Source organism: Strigops habroptila, chromosome 6, assembly GCF_004027225.2.
Source record: "Strigops habroptila isolate Jane chromosome 6, bStrHab1.2.pri, whole genome shotgun sequence".
Lineage (NCBI taxonomy): Eukaryota > Metazoa > Chordata > Aves > Psittaciformes > Psittacidae > Strigops > Strigops habroptila.
Window position 1 is genome coordinate 62,589,884 of NC_044282.2, and position 24,326 is coordinate 62,614,209.

Sequence of the window (24,326 nt, forward strand, 5' to 3'; positions counted from 1 at the left end):
CTGTGGCTGCCCCATCCCTGGCAGTGTTCAAGGCCAGGTTGGACACAGGGGCTTGGAGCAACCTGCTCTAGTGGAAGGTGTCCCTGCCCGTGACAGGGGGTTGGAACTGGATGAGCTTTAAGGCGTCTTCCAACCTAAACCATTCTGTGATTCAGGAGCTTCCTGCAGGTGTCCTTAATGACATGCCAACATACCAAAGGGTCCCTCACCATCAGTCAGTCTCCATATTGATTGCTCAGTTACCACAGTACAGAGAGGCACCTCCTGAGGAACCTTTGCTCCTGGCACAGAGATTAACATGCCAATTAACCCTGTTACAGTTTGGCACACATCCTGCCAGTGCCAAAAGGCACCCCAAACTTCTAGACTTGAATTTACCCACACTGGTATAATGCGGGAAACTAAATAAAGCAATAATTTAGATGGCCAAAACACGCACCTCAGGACAGCTGAAACAGAGGAAACACAAGGCAATATCCATTCTTCAAGCCTCATGTTTTGTGGAGAAACTATCTACAAAAGCTAGTCAGAACAAAATCATAGAATGGCACAAATCTCCTTGGATTTAATGGTTTTGAGCAGTCAAACTCTAGTGCCGCGTGACCCCAGCTCATTAACACAACTATAGCTCAAAGGCATGCAAGCAGCCTTGGAAAGCTCTCCTCCTCCACAGGCCTGGAGGCAGGCTGAAGACACGCACCTCCAGAGAGCACTGCAATGACCAATTTACAAGACCTTGGAGCTGCACACATCCCTTGCACACCTCAGTGGTCACTCTCACACCCCAGAGATGCTACAGGTTTACTGAGCTTCTGCTGAAGCTGGGTAGCAGTGTGTACTTACCACCTGGCTGACGTCATATCCCCAAGGCAGGAAGAGAATCCCTGTGTTATACTTCTCCCAGTGGGAGAGAATGAATGAAAACAAGACCACCCATAAGAGGAGGTAGAGAACGAAGACACTGACACCCGTGGAGCCCCGTCCAAAGGTGGAGTAGACTGTCACGACAAAGTACACGCATGCCCAGCTGTCCAGGCCATGATCAAAGAGCTCTCCCAAGGGCGTGCTGGAGTTGGTCCGGCGAGCCTGCTTCCCATCAACACCATCTGGGAAGAGAAGAAATGGGAAGTTTCACTGGACTCCCCCAGGCAAAGCAATGGGCCAGTATGCAGCCAACAATGTGCATGCAGCCAGCATCTTCCACCCTCCAATAGGGAGTGTGCTCCTCACCCCCTTCTCTATCTGAGCCTGACAAATGCAATAGCCTGACAAGATCATATTTATTTAAAGCAGACCAAAGACAGAATTTCACGATTTGTCATAAAGTCGGTTCCAGTATCCTCCTTTCACTCTGGGACAACTTCCTTCTATCCACTTTGCAAAGCAGCTTCCAGAAACTGCTCGAGCAGACCAAGCAGCAATTGGATCCATGTGTGGCAGAAGCACAGAATCCAAAATTTCTCAACAGGCTCAGAGATAAGATGACACAGCCACAGCATGAACAGATGACAGACACAAAACCCCCACAATCAAATAGATAGTCTTACCTAGAGTATAGGCAATGAAGTTGAGGAGACCCACAACGACCCACACTCCGTTTGGAACATGCTGGTGATCAGGAGCTGCAGAGATCAAAGACCCATGTGAGGACAGCTCAGCACATGCTTTCAATGGGATTATTTTGGCACAAGAGGCACAGAGACAAGGACTGGTAGCTCACCAAGACAAGGCACCTACACAACTCAAACAGTGAAACTGAGATGTTAGCTTTTCAGGACATGACAGCATGAGAAACCAGGTCACCACCTGGTTTTCTACCATTTTGCTTCCCAGGACATATTTGTCCTCTGTCCCCAGCTCCCCAAAGCCATGGGATCTAAGAACTGGCAATGGCAGCTGGCCAAATGCATGCCATGGAAGCGTGTGCAGATCAGACTCTCCTCAATCACTTGCTCACAGAGCATCAAGTAGAGCACCTCCGAGATGTGGAGACACCCTGCCTCTGCAGAAACACCTCAGGATTCCCTGCCCAGGCTCCAGACTGCATCCTGCCAACTGAACCAGAGTTCCTCCTTAATAACACCTCCACCTCCTCCACCACCATTTCGGCAGATAGCCAGCTCAGCTCTCTGTGACTCAGGGAGCCCAAAGGTGCATTTGAAAAGAGAAGGAAGAGGCACGGCTTTTTGGCAGCAGCCTCACAGGAGAACACATGGAGGAGGTCTCCCAGGGGAGCAACAATCCCACAAAATGCCACCTCGTATTTCCTTAGAACAGCATGATGGTGCCTTTCCAGCAGCAAATGGAGGGCATCACATCTACAAAGCCATCCACAAGGAAGGAAGGCAGAAGCTTCTGGAGGCCTCACCAGCAAAATGAAAAGTTCTGTTTCCAAGCAGGACATGTGTAATGCGTATGTAAAAGGTCCCAAAGCATGAGCTTCACCAGGCTTTTGGCAGAGCTCAAGTTTCTGGATGTCTGAAATCCTAGGGATTCTTATATTGAGCTTTCTTCCCTGAGCTACTGTCTGCTTTTCCTCCCATGGCTTGTGCGCCAAAACACAGTCCACATATTAGCTAACAGCCACTGACGCCACCCGAGCTTTTGAGAGTCTGACTTACTGAGAACAGTGCTTGTCTGCTACCAATAAAGGCAATCCAAAGAAACCAAAATTTTTCCCACTTAACTGTGTTTTGATAATTGGCCCAGTTTTAGAAGAACTAGATGGACTCTCCTGAGCAACCTAAACCAAACCTGGAAGGGGCATAGGGAGAGAGAAACTGAGAGAGGAAGCTATTGGTAAGTGGCTGAAAGTGATCACACTGTATTAATCTTCTCCCTGGGTCAGCTCCATGAGGAAGGGGACATAACTGAACCTTTGGATTCCAATGAGAGGAACATGGGTAGTGTTAAAAAGTCTAAAGCTGTGTATATCCTCATGCAGAACGGTGAAATCAAGAAAGAGAATTTTGCCTTTGTTAGTCTGAATGTGGCATTGGCATGTTTTTGCAAGAGGGCAATTAGCTGGGATGCAAAGAACAAGGCTCTACCTGCTGACATCATGGAAGCAGAGACTTTCCCACATTACCTCGTAAGATTTAAAATAAGGGTGCTGGGTTATTGTCTGCTCTGTAGGCAGAGCCAATCCCTACTCAAGATTTAAGTGGTTCCTCCTCCTTTGCCCACACACTGCCACCCAGGCATATATCCACCCAGCAGAGGGAAGTTGTCATAGACTGGTTTGGGTTGGAAGGAACCTTTAGATCACCCAGTTCCAACCCTCTGCCACAGGCAGGGACACCTTCCACTAGAGCAGGTTGCTCCAAGCCCCGTCCAACCTGGCCTTGAACACTGCCAGGGATGGGGCAGCCACAGCTTCTCTGGGCAACCTGTGCAAGGGCCTCATCAACCTCACAGGGAAGAACTTCTTCCTAAGATCTCATCTCAATCTCCCCTCTGTCCGGTTAAAGCCATTCCCCCTTGTCCTGTCCCTACAGGCCCTTGTCAAAAGCCCCTCTCCAGATTTCTTGTCAGCCCCTTTAGGCACTGGAAGCTGCTCTAAGGTCTCTTTGGAGCCTCCTCTTCTCCAGGCTGAACAAGCCCAGCTCTCTCAGCCTGTCTCCATAGCAGAGGTGCTCCAGCCCTTGAAGCATCTTCATGGCCTCCTCTGGACTCACTCCAACAGCTCCACATCCTTCTTGTGTTGGGGCCGTAGAGCTGGATGCAGGACTGCATGGGGGGGTGTCTCACAAGAGCAGAAGGGGGAGAATCCCCTCCCTCGAGCCGATGGCTTGTTGCAGCCCAGCATACTCATATTTGCACAAGCCCTTGTCATGAAGCCCAGCAAGTTCAACCCCTCAACTCTGTCCCTCATCTGGCACAGACACCCCTCTCTAGGAACGTCCAGACTAAGAGGCCTTATCAACAAGCACCAGAGGTCACAGCAGAAGCGGTGACAGATTTCACCACTCAGATGCTTCGCATCCAAACATGATCATGCAGCCTTACCAGAAGCATAAAAGTCAGGGTCGAAGTATGCCATGAGGAAGAAGTTGAAGACAAGCAGCAGGAAGCCAGAAAACGTTATCAAATTTGGGGCCAGCCAGGTAGGGAAGATCTATGGGAAAGCAGCAAAAGAACACGACTCATTAAAACATGTAATAGGGACCATGTGCTGTGCCCAGCCATGGCAGAGACCTGGTTACAATCATCTGGGCTTTAGACAGCACTGCTTAGTTGCATCTGGCATATCAGGGGCAGGTGGAAGCTTTAGACTGCAATGCAGTGAGCTCGGGGCAGGCTGGCAGGCAGCACCCTTTGTCATTAGTTGCACCACAAATGAAGAAGGGCTTTTCAGCTGGCAGCTTTACAGAGGGTGACTGGAGTTTTGCTGTCCCACTCAGAGGAGGAGGAGGTCTCACCTTCACTATCGTGTTCCAGAAGGGATGCATGACGTACAGAGACAGAGGGTTGCTGTCCACGGCACTGTACTGTGAATGACAAGGGAAAACCAAAACACAATAGTTAGGGCTCTACCAATACTTGCAAAAAAACCCAGAGATCCTGAACATTGAGCTTTCCATGAGGATACCTGCTACCTGAGTCTTGGCACTGCAAGAACACTTGAGTCAAGGATGGAGCCTCACCAGGGATAAGGCTAAACAGAAACGGCACTCACTAGCTCCAGCAACACTGGACACAGCCCCACAGGGGAAGCTCTCAGGTGCACATTTCATGCCTGCTCTCAATGCCTCCCCTCTGCATGGAGGAGCCCCATGAGAAGAGCAGGTACCATGCCCGCCACAAGAGGTTTTGGAAGGCAGGAATCATAGAATCATGGAACAGTTTGGGTGGGAAGAGAACTTTAATCTAATCTAATTCCAACCCCCTGCCACAGGCAGGGACACCTTCCACTAGAGCAGGTTGCTCCAAGCCCCTGTGTCCAACCTGGCCTTGAACACTGCCAGGGATGGGGCAGCCACAGCTTCTCTGGGCAACCTGTGCCAGCGCCTCAGCACCCTCACAGGGAACAACTTCTGCCTAAGATCTCATCTCAATCTCCCCTCTGGCAGGTTAAAGCCATTTCCCCTTGTCCTGTCCCTACAGGCCCTTGTCAAAAGCCCCTCTCCAGCTTTCTTGTCAGCCCCTTTAGGTACTGGAAGAGACTCCAGGACATGCAACGCTCCCGCCAGAGCCCCACACCCGATGGCCACACCATAGGCCTGGTGGCAGTCCTCACGAGCTGAAGAAGCAGCAACAGTCCCATGGCCCCAAGCACCCACACCATGGGACCACCCCACCAAGGATGGCTTGGTGTGCTCTTGCGTGAGCCCTGTGCCACAAGATGAGCAGGACCAGGGACCTTCTCGGCTCAGCATCCAAAGGTACCATTGTAGAAGGACAGGAGCAGACTTCCCCACCAACCACGGGAGCTGGGGCCACTCCTGCAGCCCCACTGGTCTGCAGGCTCGTCAGCTTTCCCACCTCAGCACCCCTTTTGCCAAAGGCTGCAGGAGGACAGTGATGAGCCCCCTTGGTGGGGTCCCCAAAACAGCAGACTATTCTCTGACAGACAAGATACTAATGGAGACACATTCCTGTGCTGACAGCTCTGAGTGACCCGGACACCATCACTGACTGACCCCAGAGGTCCTGCACAAGAGCTGGTGCACTTCAGTCAAGGACTAAGCCCATTGAGATGGCAGCTATCACTGTCTTGCCCATTTCCAGTCACTTGGAAGAGACTTTCTCCTCATGGAAAAAGAGCAGATATTTATAAGCAAAGTCTTCAACCCCCTCCCTTGTCCTGCAGATACTCCAAAATACCATGTACACCACCACGCATCCACAAACATCTCAAAATTCCGCACAACCTATCACAGTTGGGACATGGGGCTCCCAGCCAAGCTCCCAGCCCCACTGGTGGAGGTGGGGACAGAGACTGGGGTCAGCAAGAGAGCAAAGTGATTGCAGCAGAACAGATTTCACTATTTGGAGGTAGGACCCATATCATTATTCTTTATTCAGTGAGGGCAAAGCAGTCTGAAGTGGTTGACCACTGACATGGTGAAGGATCAGCATCTTCCTCCTTGCCTGTGTCCAGCTCGGGGAGCTGGAGTTCACATTTCCAAAGGAGGAAGATAGGTGGGTGAACACTAGAAGGCCGATGGGTATCCCACACTGGACAGATCTCAGAGGGCTCTTCTCCATTAAGGAGACAAGATTCCGGCAGAGACAGCTGCTGCCCTTGGGAAATCCCCTCATCCCATTGCTCTTAGATCATTTGAGGTGGTCAGGGTGTGTATGTGGTGAGAAAAATAAAAACAGAAGTAAAAATCAAAGACCTAGGCAAGCCAAGAAGCAGCTTCTAGTTAGAAAGTTAAAATTTGACACTATTTGGCTCTCAAGAGCTCCACAAGCTCTTATCTGCTCTCCAGCTCACACAGCCCCTTCCTAGCAAAGATTACCACATCTAAAGTCCTCTTCCCCAAGTAACACTTTGATAAGCATCCCAAGGAAAATTCCATAGGCTATGAAACTCCTTGGTGCCAAGTGGGGCAGCTGCCATGTCCCCTTGGCTGGGACAACCACCCTGCAGCTCCTCAGCATTGGCACAAGTCTAATCCCAAGGTAATGAGCAGTGTTATGGGAAGCAATCAAAGCCTCCACCTCTCCTGCACCACCACAGACATAACCTATGCACTCCCCGAGATAAGGGGAGTGCGGCTGGCTAGAGGAAACCATCAGCAGAGAGCAGCTCCGTGTCCCACCTACCCATGACCTTGAACCAGCCACCATCCCTGCACCCACAGTTTGTTCCTCCCCTCCCTGGCTGGAAACCCCATTTTCCCTGGAAGCAGTCTGTCTAGTTTGAAAGCTGGGAAGAGAGTGGTGGGAAAAGACAAAGCAACACCCCACAAGATAGCCGCCAGCAAGAGGAAGGCGCACTGGGTCTCAAAGGGCCCTGAGCACACTTGGCTAAGAGCTTACAACATTTGCTCCTAACAGGGTGAATTCCATCCTTGGCAAGCATTCCTGTACCCCCACCAGCACTTCCCTGCCCTCCCCATGATGGATCAATCCATCTTGCTGGGGGTTAGCCCCAGCACTTACATCCCCATGCCAGCAAGCCTGTAGGATCTGCAGAGAAAGCAGTAACAACTTGATGCCATATGGAGGCAAGGTTTAAGCCACAAGGAATTTCCATCCCAGCTTAATGCAATTTCAGGGGACAGAATTCCAAATGCTTTACAAGATAATAGGATTTGAACCACTGGTTAGGGCAGGAGGAGAGCTGGAGACTGATTAAATCTCATTATCCCCAAAACAGCCTGGAACAAGAAAACAGATGCAAGGCTTGGAGCAAGGCAGGGGAAGCGCCCTGGATTGTCTGTGCTTGGTTTGTAAGGTACCTCGGGGAAGCTTCCCCAGGCCCATGTCCCAGGAAGCTTTCCCCTCTGCCCCCAAAGGCTGGGGATAACAATCAATAAGCATCTTTTCCCCATGGTCACACACGTTCCCACCCTGCATGCAGAACTCAAAGACCTGGAGTGACCCATTTCTCAGGGGAGAGGGCAGCTGTTCTGCAGAGGTTTGCTGATACCCACCCCAGCTTCAACTGATCTCCTGAAGGGATACTTCACTGCTGAGCGAGGCAGGTGGGTGCTCTACCAGCTCAGAGGATACCAACAGACCCAAGGGAGTGGGTTGGCACCAGGCTGCCTGCCACCCTAAGGGACAGCGCTCCTGGGCAGCCAGGACACAGCTGCCTGCCCAAGAGAGCTGCCTGCCAAAATAGCCAGGCATCTTCTGCGACAAAGCTCAGCAACATCTGCCGTGCTCAGCTGCACCACAACTGCTTTTTGTCACCTGCTTTCTTTCCTACAGACATTACTAAGATGGGGATGCTAGCAGCAGGCAAAGGAGGAGGGACAGGCAAGGACAGGCGACACAGGCATGGTCATCACCCCCTCTGGGTGCAGGGCCTCTGTGTGGTTAGAGCTGGAAGCAAAGCAAGCGGTGGAGATGTTTCACTTGCAGCTCACTCCTCTGGCCACTCACTCTGCATCCCACACTGCGGGGAGAAAGCAGGAGATGCCACACCAGTGATGGAGTTTCCTCATTCCTGTGTCAGCCCTCCAGGGCCAACGCTTCTGGAGACTGACATTCCCTTGCTGGGAACGCAGGGTCTCAATCTGCCTGTTCACACATGCTTGTGCCTTGGAGCAAAGCTGGGGAAGGAGACCAACAGCCCTCAAGAGCCCCAAGCTGAGTGGGGGACCCAGAGCTGGTCTCACACTTAGCTGCTGCAGTTGCTCTGATGAAGCACTCTCAAGGCCACAAACACAGCAGTGTCTTAGCTCACCACGCACGGCACCAGCTCTGTCACTCACCCACCTCATCTTCTCCACCAATTAGCATCACCTTTTCCATTTTGGATCTCTACATGTTGGTCTAGTGACTCACACATGCGACTATTATCCTTCTCTAAGACATTTTTAGATCATTACCAATGACTGCCTCCAGCTAGGACTCTGATTTCTCCCTCATTTTCAGGAGGAGAAGGTCAATGGAAAAGCGTGAGTGCACAGAATGCATTTCATATTCCCCAGAGCCCCCTTCTCAAATGCCTGTTACAGGCATTCGTAACAGGCCCCGCTCTAAAATAGCCCTGTGTGTGCAGACACCACTTCTCATGCAACTGCAGGAAGGAGCCAACCCAGCCCAGATGGTCCCATCAAGAAAAGAGCAAAGCCAACTTTGCAGAAACAATCTTGTCTCTTGCACTATGAAGCTGCAGCCTCGCCTGCGCCTCGCCCATGCCAGGACAGCCACAGGATGGCTCAGCCCCCTGCTTGCTCCATCTGACCGGCATTGTTGTGGGATTTAGAGACATGAATGGCTCATACAGCTTAAAAACAACATTCATCATGCAACCAGGCAGTTTCTGGAAGATTCAATTACATGTCCAAGGAGGGGGAAAAAAAATACAGATTTATAGCCCAGATTCTACTAATAGCCTTCCTGTCCAGAAGAACAATTGCACTGTTAAGTAATCTGGTTACCTAGAGCCAGCAGCGAAGCGAACACAGTCGCATGGGTGCCCTGGGCACACCAGTGTCAGACACCTGAATGCATCCAGGGTAGGCTGGGGGACAACAGCACTGGTGGCACAGGCACCCATGCTGGGAACAGCAAGCAAAGGTGGATTCGTACATCCCATTTTGCCCTCAGGCACTCTGGCAAGGCCCGTGGCAGCCTGTGTTTCACTGCTTGGCACCAGCAGCAGGAGCAGGGCAGAGGGGGTCTCAGCAGAGCAGCTCCAGCAAGTCCATAGGGCTGTTTCCTATACATCTCCTGAAGTACACGAGGGCACAAGGTTAAGAATCTTCTCCCATCAGGCTCACGATAAGCCAAGAGGCAGCGAACTCGACAAACCCCAGCAAATGTAACTGAGCAGAGCCATGCCAGTGCAAACAAGCCACATTTGCACTATGCCCACACTCTGCTGATGCACAAGAAGTCACACTGTGCTTTAATGGTACTTATTAACTCAATTCCAGTTTATCTTTGAGGTCACTTCTCAGCTGGCGTAAGAGCAGAGCACGTTGGCAGTGGTAAACCTGCAATGACCACGAGGTGACAGGTTTGGCTCCCACCATGTGCAGCAGGCAGTGAACAGCAGGCAGAGTGTCCAGTCTGCCTGCCCCGCAGCCGGGAGGGACTGCCTCAGCAGCCACTGCCCGCAGCGCAAGCTTCAACACCAGCATCAGTTCCATCCTCCTGCCTGGTTTTCACCACGCACGTTTTGGACATCTAGAAATTAAAGATCCTTCAAAACAAAGTATGGAAGGGTCCCAGCAAGGTCAGAGCCCCTCTTCACCAAGAGGAATTACCACAATGAGCAGAAAACTCCTTCCTGTTCCCCACGCCCCGTGGGTTGTGCAAATTCTTTGGGAAAATCAGATTTCTGCCTTGCCAATACACTCTCACATTCAGAACCTCAGCTCCCCCTGCACCAGCTGGGAGATTGTCCCTGCCTTCTGCAAACACGGACAAGGGACCACTCCTCCAGCAAAGTCAATGGTGATGAGCACTGGGGAGAAGCTCACGCTCTGCTGCAGCTCAGGGGGCAGAAGTGTTTAGGACCACTGGTGTGGTGGCTGGGGAACGTGCTGCAATGGCCCCGCTCTGGCAGGAGAAACTGCTTCAGGGAAAGCAAAGCTCATCAGGACCACAGCTACAAGAGCTGGGATAGAACCGCAGAGGGATAAACCAAACATGCCCAAATGCAAAGCATCAGCACATCTCCACTCAGCCTAACCCAGACCTGGGCCCTCCATGCACCAGATTCATAGAATCACAGAATGGTTTGGGTTGGTAGAAACCTTAAAACTCATCTAGTGCCAACCCCCTGCCACAGGCAGGGACACCTTCCACTAGACCAGGTTGCTCAAAGCCCCGTCCAACCTGGCCTTGAATACTGCCAGGGATGGGGCACCATTGTGCTGGCGGAAGCAGGGGGGTGGGAATTATTTCCCTGTGGATACCTAACATGGAGCAATGTTTGATGTTGGTGGCAGGCTTTAGTGAGCAGCCTGCCAATTTCGGCTGCATCCAGCAGCTCGCTCTGTTTGGGAGCATTAAATATCCATGAATATGGGTCACCACTGCTTCCGCTACAGTTCGAGGTGATCAGCTGCAGAAAGGATGCACAGATGGTGAAGACAGGAGTGGGAAAGATGAACCTTCAGGGGCCCGAGGCAGGGATGCAGTTAGAACCTCTGGAGTGGGAACTGAGAAATCAGAGCAGTGACTCTGGGGAGGAAGAAAAGGCAGAAACAGAAAAGCACAAACAGGAAACCTGTTACAATAACACTGTGACAGCCAAAAGACTTTCCTACTGCTCACAGAGCTGGTTTGGACTTTGAAAAAGAAGGCTGAAGAACCTGAGAGGAGGATCAGACTAGTTTTGCAAGCCTGCTCCTGGTGCCCAAGGAGAAGAGAAGGGACCAGGGTGAGCATGATAGTGCAGCCTGGGCAAGACGGCAGAGAAGGCAGCAGGCTCCAGGCTGGGCAGCCCCTCACAGGGGCTGGGAGCCATTGGGGAGCTGCAGATGCTCACAGGAGCGCAGCCCCAGCCTGCTCGCCAGAGAACAAGGCCAGGCAGGACTGAGCCGAACCCAGGAACGAGCTGGGTTTGATGCCAACCCACCAACCAGGAGAACACATGAGTCAGTGCAAGAAAAGAGAATTTGTTACAGTGCCTAGAAAAAGAAATCAAGTTGAACTTTTTTTTAAGTATACCTATATCAAAGGAAAACACAAGCCCACACACATCAGGAGATGATTACAGATGAAACAAAGCACTGCAGGGAAGGAGGGGGAAGACTACCTTCAAGTTTCGACAGAGCCTATATGAAAGGCACAAATAAAACATTTTATTCCAAAGCATATAGCCCTCTATAACACGTAACACTCTGCCTTTCCACATCCCTTGTCCCGCTTCTCCACAAAGAGGAAATTCACAATTAGCACTAAAAAGATGTTACTTTGTAAGCCCTGGCATCCTGCTTTGTGCAAGACTTGAAGCACAGCAAGTCAGGCCAATTACACAGCCCCAATAACGCGGCCGTTTTCTGAGCCTGCTATGGGATACTTTCATTTCCACAATGCACTCTGGTTCTCTTCCAAACACTCCCAACAGCCAAATACTTGCTGCTAATTAGCAGAGAGTGACTTTAAGGATAGAGTTCATCGTAGCCAAGATGCAACACGCACCAATAAACACCGCAGTAAACTTTCAGTGCAATTGAAGAGACACAAGAGGGACTGACAAGCAGCCTATGCTATTTTTAAATGACTGCTCTGCACATCTTGCAACACTGGGAGAGCACTGAAGGCAAGAGCTGTGACCTGGCTCTCCTCTGCATGCTCTGCTTCCTACTCCTCCATTGCACTCGCACCCAGAGAAAGGTCCCCAGTTTTAACGATGTTGCCAACCACAAGCTGGGGACAGCAATCTACTGTTTCAGTTGGGATAAAGGATGCAGAGGGATACGGGCAGCAGTCAGCTGGGCAGAGCAGGAGTTGCATCCTTCACCTGCGCAGCAAGAGAAGAGCCAGAAGGGTTTGTGTTGCAGGACAGGACAAGGAGTCCACTACCTGAACGTGTCACACACACAAACCACCTAATTCAGGCCTTTAAGGGCAGAGACCACAGTAAAAAACCCACACAAACAGCAGTGCAGAGCCAAAGACAGCTCCCCTCACCAGAAGGAAAGGCAGAGAGGTGGTTTGCAGCAGCACAAGCCTCACCCTGTGAGCATCAACCACAGAACCTTAGAATGGTTTGGGTTGGAAGGGACTTTAAAGCTCATCCAGTTCCAACCCACTGCCATGGGTAGGGACACCTTCCACTAGAGCAGGTTGCTCCAAGCCCCATCCAACCTGGAACTGAGGCTGCCCTGACCCAGCAGTCCAGCTGTTTGGCAGCCAATACAGCCAAGTGGTATGGCCCCGGGTGAGCCATTTTCTTACACAAAAACCCACAGAGGTTTGAAGTTCCTCCTAGGAAACGTTCCAGGACCCATTGTGGACTGAAACAGCAGTAGGTCCCTGACCACAAAGGGCTTCAATCACTGCCACTGTGTGGCTAAAAACAGAGAGTCTGGGGATCCCCCACCAAAACACACTTCAAAATCTTTGATACCCCATAGAGCAACTGCCACCGCTCAGGAACCAGACCTCCAGCAGCAGCAAACAGCACCCCGAGGGGCCAGCAGCAGTATCAGGACTGTTCAAGATGAAGAGACACACGCAGACTAGGTCCCAGGAGCAGAACTAGCTCATCGCTCATCAAAACCTCACAATACATGTCAGAAGTGTCTTAGGATGCAGGATAAACCCCCTACCCTCATCTCACTGCTTTAGCACGGAGCAAAAGCTCAGCCAAGGCTCATGAGCCAGGTCCTTTCCAGTTAACCTACAAGCACTGCCACTGTCTCCTCCAACCACAGCAGCTGGGCAGGTTTCAGACCACGAGAGCTGCAAGGTACACACTAAGCTAAGCAGAGGTTCAAAACCCTGAATTCAACTGCAGAAACGGAGAAAAAAACCACCTCTAGCTTTTACTGCTGCTCATCTTAGAGGTCATGGAATCGAGACGTCCTGCACCTTGGGAAGCATGTGCTGTTTAAAGGCAGACACAGTCTCAAAGTAATTAGAAGAACCCTTGGGGAAGGAGTTAAGTGATTCAAGAACAGGGCTCAAAGGCTTCCCCTCCTTCACACCCTTCCTGCTAAGGACCCTGCAGGAAAAGACAAGCTGTTTGTCTGGGGGTGAGGAAGACCAGCCTTTTAATCACCATGGCCTCAAGCCTCACATCGTTAGCATCAAAAACCTTTCCTTTCTGCTGCTCTCGCTACCTGTTTTGTTGTTGTTCCACTGGTCTGAGCTGCTACTGGCACACACTGGTGTCTGCTCTGCAGAGCAAACTCTGCAGAGATCTCTCTAGGGCTTGTATTTCCAGAGCAGCCTGTAAAAGCCTGCCAGGGACAGCTTCCAGACATCTGTAGCCCTGCTCTGCATGGCACTTGAAGTCTGAAGGCAAGAGGATTTCTTAAGGCTGCCTGAGTGGAAGAGCACCCTATTCTTCAGGGCAGAGAGGACACCAGCAGTTCTGCATCACGCTGTTTGCTTAAGGGAGCTACAGAAATTGTTCAATCAAGAGCCAAAGCGTGATACACACACGACTCATGGATCTGCAGTGTCTGGCAAGGCTGGTGCTGGCTCAGGCTGATGACAGCCCAGGAGATCAGGGGCTCCCAGCTGGAAGAAGGGTGCAGAAAAGGGAGAAGAGCACCCAGGAGGAAAGTACTTTCCACAATAAGAAGTCCTGTAGATGCCTAGCCCTCTGGTGCATCCAGTGCACCAGGTCTCCCAAGCTAAGGCCTCACCAACGCTTCAGGACAACTGTGCTCGACATGGTGCAAACCCAGTCTGCTGTAGCGACCCTGACATGGGGACTGGTGTACCTCAAGGAGTCAGCAACCCACACTGCGATCACCTCCAGAGTGCCCAGGCCTGTGCTGTGCTGCACAGATCCCTCAGCCACAGGATAAGCTCAGCCAGTTTGTTGCAGCAGAGGAGCCTGTGGGCAGCCCTTGGTGTCAGTAACCGGCCCACCTGCATGTCCTTGCCTTTACCCAGGAGTGCAGCAAGAAGCTTCATGGGAACATTCTTTCCATCTGACACTGGAAATGAGGAATAGAGTTGTCTTCCCATAAGAAAATCATGTAATAGCTCAAATGATCAAAATGTGGGGTCCAGGGAGACCTTAGAGCAGCTTCCAGTGCCTAAAGGGGCTGACAAGAAAGCCCCCTGCAGAGGGGCTTTTGACAAGGACCTGTAGGGACAGGACAAGGGGGAATGGCTTTAAACTGACAGAGGGGAGATTTAGATGAGATGTGAGGAAGAAGTTCTTCTCTGTGAGGGTGCTGAGGCCCTGGCACAGGTTGTCCAGAGAAGCTGTGGCTGCCCCATCCCTGGCAGTGTTCAAGGCCAGGTTGGACGGGGCTTGGAGCAACCTGCTCTAGTGGAAGGTGTCCCTGCCTATGGCAGAGGGGTGGAACTGAATGAGGTTTACGGTCCCTTCCAACCCAAACCATTCTGTGATTCTATGAAACATCTTCTACAGACGGGGTCTGCCCAGCACACTGCACAAGGATCAGAGGCCCATTTGAAGCTACATCATCTGAGGTTCTCACCATCTAAAAGAGTTGCAAGATTATCTATGCTGTTTTCTCCTTATAGAATTAGCTCTAATAAATGGCATTTCACATGTCACCTTCCAGAGTCTCAGTGTCTTTCTTGTTGGGATAACAGACCAGCACCCCCTGATGCTATGCATGAACCCCCTTGCATGTTCTTAGCCACACAGCTCCGGTCCATACCAGATGCCTCTTCCACCTTCAGGAAAATGCAGCTGGAGAAAAGATCTCTTTTCCTAAGGCAAGAGATGTCACCCCTCACTGCTGCAGCCATCCTGCAGTGCTGCTCTGGGCAGCTCTACACCAGCCACCTTGGCAGGAGAGCAAGGCTGCGATGAGCTGAGGTACTCCCCTCTGTGCTGGGAGAACCCAACCAGCTCACACGAGGTTGCTGGGCAAACCCACAACAAAGCACAGGTCGCTGCAGAGAGAAGCTGGGCTGAGCAGTCGGGATGCTTATTCTAGCACTTGAGCACTGCTAGCTGCTTCCAAGCCTCAGCCCAGCAGGCACGACAAGGACTTCATTTTACTGCCCACACAGGTAACGAGACAAAGAACCTCTTCACGAGAGCCACCAGCCTCCCCCATGCCACTGCTGGTTGTGTGTTACCCGTGGGCTGCCATCACCAGCTCCTACTCAGAAGAGAGGACATAGAAATGGAAGGATTTTAAGGTGCAGGAGTTTAGTTATAAAAGGCACTTCCCAAGACCAAATTTGCTTTCCTCTTACTGAACTCATACTTGCTCCCAAAGCTTCTGAGGTGAGATTCCAGCCTGTCCCACCTTTGGACCCAAACACGTGGCATTGCCTTCCCTCTCGTGTCCCTCCCATGCCACATGTAAGGAGCAGCACTCCTTCACCAGCATTTCCCCCAAATCCTTACTCCGGAGGATAACACATACCCTTAAGGAAAGGCCAAGGTCCAGGCAGCATCACAACAGAGGCTCATACCTGCACTTCCACCCAGCTCACACGGTGACAAAAACACAAGCAGAGACCACTTAGACACACAGCTGGAGTCTCACACATAGCAGTCACTCAAGTACTTTCCCTGCTCCTACCCAAGCTGGATGAAAGAGCCATAGAATGACCACACATCTGGCTGCAAGACATGCCCTAGGAATAGTCATCAGTGACTCCATCACATCAGAAGACACCAGTACGCCACAGGACACCACAAGGTAAAGCTGAATAAAGCAGAATCGCAAGCAGCTCAGACAGCATTGGGCAAGGAAAGGCTACAGAAAACGCAGGGCACACGGCTGGAATACAAAAAGGCAGTGACAAACCATCACAGCTGTCTGTAACTAACAGGACAAGGGAAGTTGCAGTGCTCTGCCCTCGCTTGCAGTCAAGCAGCTTTTGGCACCATGGCAGCTGCGAGTGCAGCCTCCCAACCCACTGAAGGGAGCCACAAGAGTCACAGCGCTGCAGAAAGCAACGTGCAGCTCATCAAAATGCACAAGCAGACGTAATACAAGTGCTGTATGCGACACATAAAGCCATCCTTCTCCTCTCCACTGCACTGGTGAGGCTCCAGCTCACACGCTGCATCCAGCTCTGGGCACCACACTCGGGAAAGGCAGAGACAACTTGCACAAGGGAAAGTTGTTCGGGTTGCTCGGTGAAAACAGGTCTGGGAGGCAGCCTGGAGGGAAGAAAGGGATACGTCTTTCTCCTAGAGAAAGCAAAGTAGGAGCAGGCACCTCTGTGAATGTTCCAGATGGTCCCATTTTCCCCTCTCCCCATAAATTTAGAGAAGGAGGTTGCCCAGAAGCCTGTCAGAAAGCGATTTCCAGATGGGTTTTTAAGAAGCAGATCATGACCTCTGGCATCCAACTGCAAGGTTTACCCTCTGAAATCGCAGTGCCTGGCTGCATCTTTCTCGGCAGAAAACACTCAATACTTGAGAGCGTCTGGTTTTGGCAGAGGACATGCAATACTGAAGAACAGCAGAGCACCTGGTTTGCTTGTCTTCGGAAGGTCAACACATGCATCCTGCTCTACAGCCTCAAAACAAGAGCTTTATTTTTGATACCAAGACCTCCGCCCTGCCAGAAGCATCAATCGTCTACACGAGGCTGACAAGCCAGAGGGAAGCACTGGAGCAGACACACTTTGGATTTGTCCAGCACTCTGACTGTCACATACAGCATCTCCTCAGGGGAAGCCTCACCATGCTGCTGCCAGGCAGGGCTGTAACACATTAGTGACAAAGGATGTATTTGTTCTGGCAGAGAAACCCTTCCTTCCCATTTTAGGTTTTCTTAAATTGTCTCCAGAGGTACATGTGCTACACCCAAATCACAACCTCCTACTGAGGAAGTGTCAGAGGTACAATTAAACACAGCGCTTTCTGCTGTGCAGCTTCCTCAGCAGAGGAGCTCTTCAGCATCCCCTCAAGAGCAGCAAAAGGACGGCTCCCCCTACACCCCACCACCCGCGGCACTGAGCCAGCTGGTGACAGGAGGGGTGTACACCTGCCTCTCCCCCAGCCAGGAGATATGTGCATGCTGCAAAGCTAAAACCATCTGGATTCCTGAGTCGCCGCTTCCCATCTGTGCTCCTCGCAGCAACGGTGGGAGTAAACCAGCCACGGCTGGAGAAAGCTGTGGATCATCTTGCATGAAGCTCTTCTGTTCATCCTGTATCAGCTCCAGGGACACTGCTCCTCTCCGAGGACACGTTCCTTCCCTTGGACATTTGTTGCCTCCTCCACATGCCCCCCAGTCTGCTTGCTCTTCTCCAAATCTATCGTGTGCAGGCTGGAAAGCTTCTGCCAGGCACAGTTTAAAGGCTGAGGCAGTCAAAGGCTGCAGAGCTGTCGGCAGCAGGAACTGAAGGAGCCTTCCTGCAGAGGGTTTGATTCTGACCATGCATCACTGTTCTGGCTCGTCCAACTTAAGAGCAATCACTCATCCTAGCTCAAAGGCTTCCAGCTATGCTGGCTCCAAGTACAAATTCAAGTTAGACAACATGAGCCACCTTCTCAGGTGATCTGGTGGTGCTGCCACACGCTGACCCCTTCCACTCAGGTCAAAAACACAGACTGACTTTGGGGAAAAGGCACAGAAAGCAGCTCAGCAACGGCTACATTACTCTTCTGTTCTTTTGCACTGCCATCCATACACATCCTCCTCTGCACCTTCCTTGCTCTGTCCACTTGGGATGACAGTTTACACTGTCACAGAAGTTTTCTGGGCAAGAACAGTTAGTTGTATGCAGAAGGTCAACCAGCTTTTCATCAACAGAGCGGTGGTGGATCTGGAGTCACCTTCCGGGAAAGGAAAGGGCAGAGCAGACAGGCTGAGAGAGATGGGCTTGTTCAGCCTGGAGAAGGCTCCACAAAGACCTTAGAGCAGCTCCCAGTGCCTAGAGGGAGTGACAAGAAAGCTGGAGAGGGGCTTTTGACAAAGGCCTGTGGGGACAGGACAAGGGGGAATGGCCTTAAACTGACGGAGGGGAGATTTAGATCTTAGGAAGTTGTTCTTCCCTGTGAGAGAAGATGCTGATTCTGTGACAAGCCTCAAGCCTAAAGCAAGGCTGGAATTTGCAACCCAGTGTCAGAGATTTGGGCCTGGATGAGCCGTTTTCTCAAGGCTAAAATAGCAAGGAAAACAGCTCCCCAAGCAAACAACACCCAAGAGGGCAGCACTGCAGAGACCGACTGAGGCTTCTCTACCCTCCATGGCAGTCTGGCATGTCAGCACTGACTGCCTTCTCCATATAATTTATTGCCATCTCCAGCAAAGCACTTTAGCCTGCAGGTGCTCACGCTGCCCTGAGGAGCATATAAGACAAACCCTCAGCACAGGACAGAATGATGCTCTTTGAGCACTAAGTGTGAACCTGCGTGCTCTTATCAAAGTCCCTACTGACTCAGTAAAACCACAATCTCTTGAACAAAGCTTACTTCTGCCAGTAAGACTGCACTCCTGCCCTCAGGACACACACAGCTTTCTTGGCCTTTGCCCATCCATTCAGCTGTGCCAGGCTGGGAGCAGTACCTCCATCATCCATCGGAGACCTGCTTACACATTTCAGCCCTACACTGCCCGAAACCAAGGCCAGTAAACACACCACCAGTGCATAACTGGTGACAGCAAGCGGCCAGTGCTGCCTGCGCTGTGCTTCATGCGCAAGATGGGACCTTCCTCCTCTCCCTGGTCTGCATTCAAGGTCCTGTTCATAGATTTAACTGCAACAGCATTTCATCAGAAGCACCTTCAGAAAGGCCATGACCTGGGAGCAGGTCTGTGGTGTCTGCTACAAAAATGCGGTTGCTGCAGTTGTCTGGACCCTCCCAAGTTCAAGTGCCAGCACTACCTGTAGAGGGTGGAGACCCCCTTCTCACCACACAGGTACTGAGAGGGAAGGCAACACCGCAAACCCCTCCACACACTGCTGGATACAGGCTGAACATGCAACAGTCTCCCTCTTTAAGCAAAAGTATTGTCTTCACAGGAGCAAAACTAGTTACTTTGCAAAGCTGAGTGTGTTTTGCTTTTTCTAGCACCCGCACAAAACTGCCATCTTTCACTGCCTTTCTAAACACAGAGTTCACTGACAAATCCCCATACACTCAGTCTTCCACAAGGAATCTCATGTAACCTGTCACATTGGTCAAACTCGCTCTACCAAGTCCATTTATCTCCACCTCATCAGCACTGAGCCTGCAAAAGGAGATTGTGAGGAAGCCCTGACCGCTCCTGCTCCCCCAGACTGCTCCAGGAGAAGCTTCACTCCCTGGATGCCTCAGACTTATCCAAACTTAAAGGGCACCCCATGAATCAGCCTAGAAGGATGATTGCAACATGGCCCAATGTGATGGATCCTAGAACAAGAGCAAAGCAAAGGAGAACGTGAGGTGAAACCTTCTAGCTTCACTGTTGATCTGGGAGAAGAAAAAATACAACAAACGCCTTCCCCTCCACATAAACAATGTTCCCCTGTGTTAAGGATGCCACAGACTTTGGCCCCAGATCAGCCCCTAGGGATTTAAACTGCCATGACAGAGTCCGTCAGCACTTACAGAGCCTTCCTTCAAAGACTGCACACATGGCACACTCACATGAAGAGACTGGGATAATGCCTGACACGTTTTTGTTGGTCTGACCACACACGTAGCAGTCACAGCACAGGAGCAACATGGTTCGGAGCTAAACATGGGGTTCCACACGCACCCACAGCCCCTCCTTTGCAGCCCCTTTGTGGCAGGGGTGGCCACAGCGCAACCTAGCAAGGTACCGTGTGGTGACACGCCACAACCGCCTGTCTTGACCACACTGCTGACAGCCAAGGAAGGGGTGGGAGGACAGGCAAGCTATCACAGTGCTGCTCAAAATCACACCCACATAGTGCCCAGCAATGCCCCTCACTCCCAGGCTCAGACCAGGGAGGGGAGCACACACGCTGAATGTGCTCACACCACACTTGGTAATGTCACGCTGTGCTGTACTTGGACACGAAGGTGTGCCCCCACTCCAGGAGCATGGCTAGGGGAGCACAGCTGGCATGCAGTCACACTGCCACTGCCCCACACTCTGCTGTCCCCACTGCTGGGCACACAGCCTGTTCTCCCCAGGGGGGCAAACAGCCTGGGGGTGCCCACCTGGAGCAGAGACATGCTCACAGCGCACTGTGCTGGACGTTGTACCCTGCAGCATCACACGTGGCGTCCTTGTTCCCGCTGGGAAACAGGCTGTGGGGTGCCCCGTTTGCAGGCAGACACCCCTCAGCTCACTGCGGGCCACACGATGGCCCCCCTGTCCTCTCCAGCAAGGAGGGGGTCCCAAGCCTCACACGGTCACACCTTCACCACACTGGTCCTCAAGGCACCGAGGCTCCCCACCCGTGGAACAGCTCGGGAGGGGGCAGAGAAGAGACGGGGGGGAAAAAGCATTTCATCACAGTGCCTTGCACTGGGACCCCCTACGCAGCCCACCCCGGAGCAGTGCATGGGGAGGGATAGGGGGGTTCTGCATGGAGCCGAGCACCCACCATGCTGCCACACACCTCACCGCACCCCACCGTGGGGCAGCGGCGGGGTGGGGGAGACACGCTTCATACAACCCCCCTTTGAATACACACACCCCCCGAGGACCGGCCCCCGCTGCCGCTGGCTCCCTCCACGGAACCGGGCCCCGAGGCTCCCCCTCCACGCGGCCGGGACCTACGGCAGCCCCCGGCGCCCCCCACGCCCCAGGGCTCACGGCAGCTTCCCCCTCCTCAGCCGCCGTGCCCCGCAGCACCCCCCGCGACCCTGAGCCCCACGACACCCCTTCTCATAGCACCCAACATCCAGCACCGGCTCCCGCTGCAGCCCCCGTCTAAACACCTCCATCCCTAAGGGGACCCGCCCGGACATCCCCTCACGGCGCCAGGCCCCGAGGAGCCCCCAGCCCCACGGCCAGGCCCCCGACACCCGCGTCCCGCCGGTACCTTGTACTTGCTGAAGCCGGCCAGCTGCTCTGCGGTCACGTACTCCATGACGGCCCCCTCGCCTGCTCCCGATGCCGGTGCCGGTGCCGATGCCGGTGCCGATGCCGGTGCCGGTGCCGGTCCTCCGTTCCACGCCCGCCCCAACCCTGACCTCCGCCGGCCGCCGTAGCCCGCCTCTCGCCGCCGCATCGGCCCACCGGGCGTGGCCGTGACATCACGACGCCCCGCCTGCCGCGCGAGGGCGCCGCCTGCAGGGCGGGAGGAGCGCGGCGCTCGGAAGGGGAGCGCGGGCCGAGAGCGGCTGCGGGGAGCGGCCGCTGCGGGGCCGTGCCGCGGGGGGTAGGGCAGGGGTGGAGGAGCCAGGCCCGCGCCGGGCACCTCTCCGGGAGGCAGCCGGCTCTCCCGGGGCGGTGAGGCCAGCCCGGCTCTCCCGCTGGGTGCTGAGCCCCGGTCTGCACGCCCGCGGGCCGGGAGGAGGCACGGGGTTGCAAAGAAACCCTCCTCGGGAAGGGGAAAGGGGAAGGGAAGGGGCAGCCGGTGGGGGCTGAGCCTCTGGTGAGGGCAGCAGCGGCATGGCGGCCCGGGCATCATCGGCGGACTCGATGATCTTAAAGCTCTTTTCCAACCCAGATGACTCTGAATCTGTGATTTATTTCCTTTAAAAGAAAAGTGGTCCAAAGGGCCAGGTTGGACAGGGCTTGCAGCAACCTGCGCTAGTGGAAGGTGTCCGTGCCCGTGGCAGGGGGTTGGAACTGGATGAGCTTTAAGGTCTCTTCCAACCCAAACCATTCCATGATTCTATGGTTCTGTGACCTTCCCGATGCAAGCTGGGACTGGGACCATCCCAGGCTCTGTGCATGCTGAGGCCAGGATCAGCAGAAGAACCCCAGGAGGAGCATATGTGGCAGGGCTGGGTGAGAGGAACTTCTGGGTTCCACAGGGAGCCTGGCCGTGTCCCACCAGCTCCAGGGACAGCTGGGACAAGAAATATATGTTTGGGATGCCACAGGATGGGGGGAGTGACAGGGGGTACACACAGGGAGAAGGAACAGGAAAGATAGAGCAAGGAAGGGGAGAAGAGAAAGCAAAAGCAAAGGGTGTCGAGGCCCTGGCACAGGTTGCCCAGAGAAGCTGTGGCTGCCCCATCCCTGGCAGTGTTCAAGGCCAGGTTGGATGGGGCTTGGAGCAACCTGGTCCAGTGGAAGGTGTCCCTGCCCGTGGCGGAGGGGTGGAAGTGGATGAGCTTTAAGGTCCCTTTCAACGCAAACTGTTCTGTGATTCTGTGATTCAAAGTTGGCACGCTCAGATCTCCACCTCTCCACTTCCAGCCCCATCCTGGCCTCTCAGCCTGTCACCTCAGTCCTGTCACCTGTGTTCTCCAGCCCCTGTGCCGGACCCCCACCAGGCAGTTCCTGATCAGCTTTCCATTCATATCCCAACATCATCAGGTCTTTTGCCTTCCCTATCAACTCCTCTTGAGCAAGTCAGTGATACTGAGAACCTTAGCTACAAACCCTGCATCCTTGTGTCCTTGCATTCCTTCCCACAGCAGTGTCCATGTGGAAGGACATGCCAGGTGATCCCTGCAAGGAAGATTCAAGCCAAGGTGGACTGGCAGAGACACTGACACCCGTAGGCCTCCATGTAGAGCACTGCCTCCCTGCACTGGAGAAGGAGCTGGAGGTTACAGGCACGCAGACATCTGAAAGGTGAAGATTGCCTAAAGCTTGCAAGCGATGCACAGTATGCATGGGAGAACAGAAGCCCTGAAAGAGTGCTTTGGCACACATGATGAGGTGAGGGTACCAACATGGACACTGCAACCCCTGGATACCCCAGCCTGGGCCAAGGCCACCCTGCTCACAGCTGCTCCAGCTTGAAGTTTGCTGGTGAATTCACATGCATGCCCCACACACAGCCGGTTTGGGTTGTGACCCATGGTCCTGCTCCAGCCGCTGGTGCTCAGCCCTTCACTCATTCACACCAGTGGTTGGTTTTCAGGCCATGCACCATTCCCACGCCAGAAGGTGTAGGATAAAGACCCCCCTCTCACTCCTGTCACTGCACTGGGACCCTTCTTGCTCCAGCAGCTGACACCAGAGGCACCTACACTCCCCACGTGACTCCAGGAGCTGGCCCCAAATCCACTCACACACACACAGGTCTCACCAGTAACTGGCACTTTGTCCTTGCAGCACACACTCACACCGGCGAGATTTGTTTCCAAACCACTGTCTCCACGTCTGTTTTGCCAGGGCTGTGCCATGGTATATTTTGGGTTTGGTTCCCCTTTTTTCTCTTAGTTTCCCACCTGACCAGCTCCTGCTCTGATAACCTCACAGGAATAAATCTTCTCAGTCTGCCTCTCATCCATTAGTGTGACTGACCAGGCTTGGTTCCCACCACAGCATCCTTTATAGAATCATAAAATCACGAAATGGTTTGGGTTGGAAAGGACCTACAAACCCCTTTAGGTGCTGCTGGTAAGAGCACATAGGATGAGAGACCTTGTCTCTGCTGCTCCTGTAGCAAAGATGTCAGCTTCTTAGTTGCCAAAGCTAGTTCAAAGGTGCTCTCTAGGGCAGGAGATCATAGAATCACAGACTCATAGAATGGTTTGGGTTGGAAGGGACCTTAAAGCTCATCTAGTTCCAGCCCCCTGCCATGGGCAGGGACACCTTCCACTAGACCAGGTTGCTCCAAGCCCCATCCAACCTGGCCTTGAACACTGCCAGGGATGGGGCAGCCACAGCTTCTCTGGGCACCCTGTGCTAGGGCCTCACCACCCTCACAGGGAGGAACTTCTGCCTAAGATCTCATCTCAATCTCCCCTCTGTCAGTTTAAAGCCATTCCCTCTTGTCCTGTCCCTACAGGCCCTTGTCAAAAGCCCCTCTCCAGATTTCTTGTTGGCCCTTTCAGGCACTGGAAGCTGCTCTAAGGTCAAGTTGTTCAAGTCCTTCTCCTCATGACTGCTCTCACTCCAGCATCCACGCAGCCTGCTTCGCTCAGCTCCAGCCCAGGCAGCAGCTGCCAAGTTTCACTTCTGCACTCTTGTGAAAATGGCCTGATTTCCAGTAAGTCAGGAGGCTTCTTGCTGTCTCCATTGATAAAA

General features: G+C 53.0%; 1 protein-coding gene across 3 annotated transcripts in view; it reads right to left on the bottom strand.

Annotated features, from left to right (window-relative positions):
- SELENOI (selenoprotein I) overlaps positions 1–23,224 on the bottom strand; it is a 33,799-nt gene extending 10,575 nt beyond the window's left edge. For 2 of the 3 annotated variants that reach the window (XM_030490538.1, XM_030490539.1), the window contains exons 1-5: positions 22,728–23,224; positions 4,422–4,490; positions 4,009–4,117; positions 1,548–1,622; positions 844–1,106 (exon numbers count right to left, since the gene is read on the bottom strand). In XM_030490538.1, coding sequence (XP_030346398.1) covers positions 844–1,106; positions 1,548–1,622; positions 4,009–4,117; positions 4,422–4,490; positions 22,728–23,003 — 792 coding nt within the window. In that variant the 5' untranslated portion in view covers positions 23,004–23,224. Of the gene's footprint in view, positions 1–843; positions 1,107–1,547; positions 1,623–4,008; positions 4,118–4,421; positions 4,491–21,213; positions 21,380–22,727 lie in introns of those variants that run through there. The other variant, XM_030490540.1, reaches the window with a different exon arrangement.
- Positions 23,225–24,326: the final 1,102 nt, after the last annotated feature.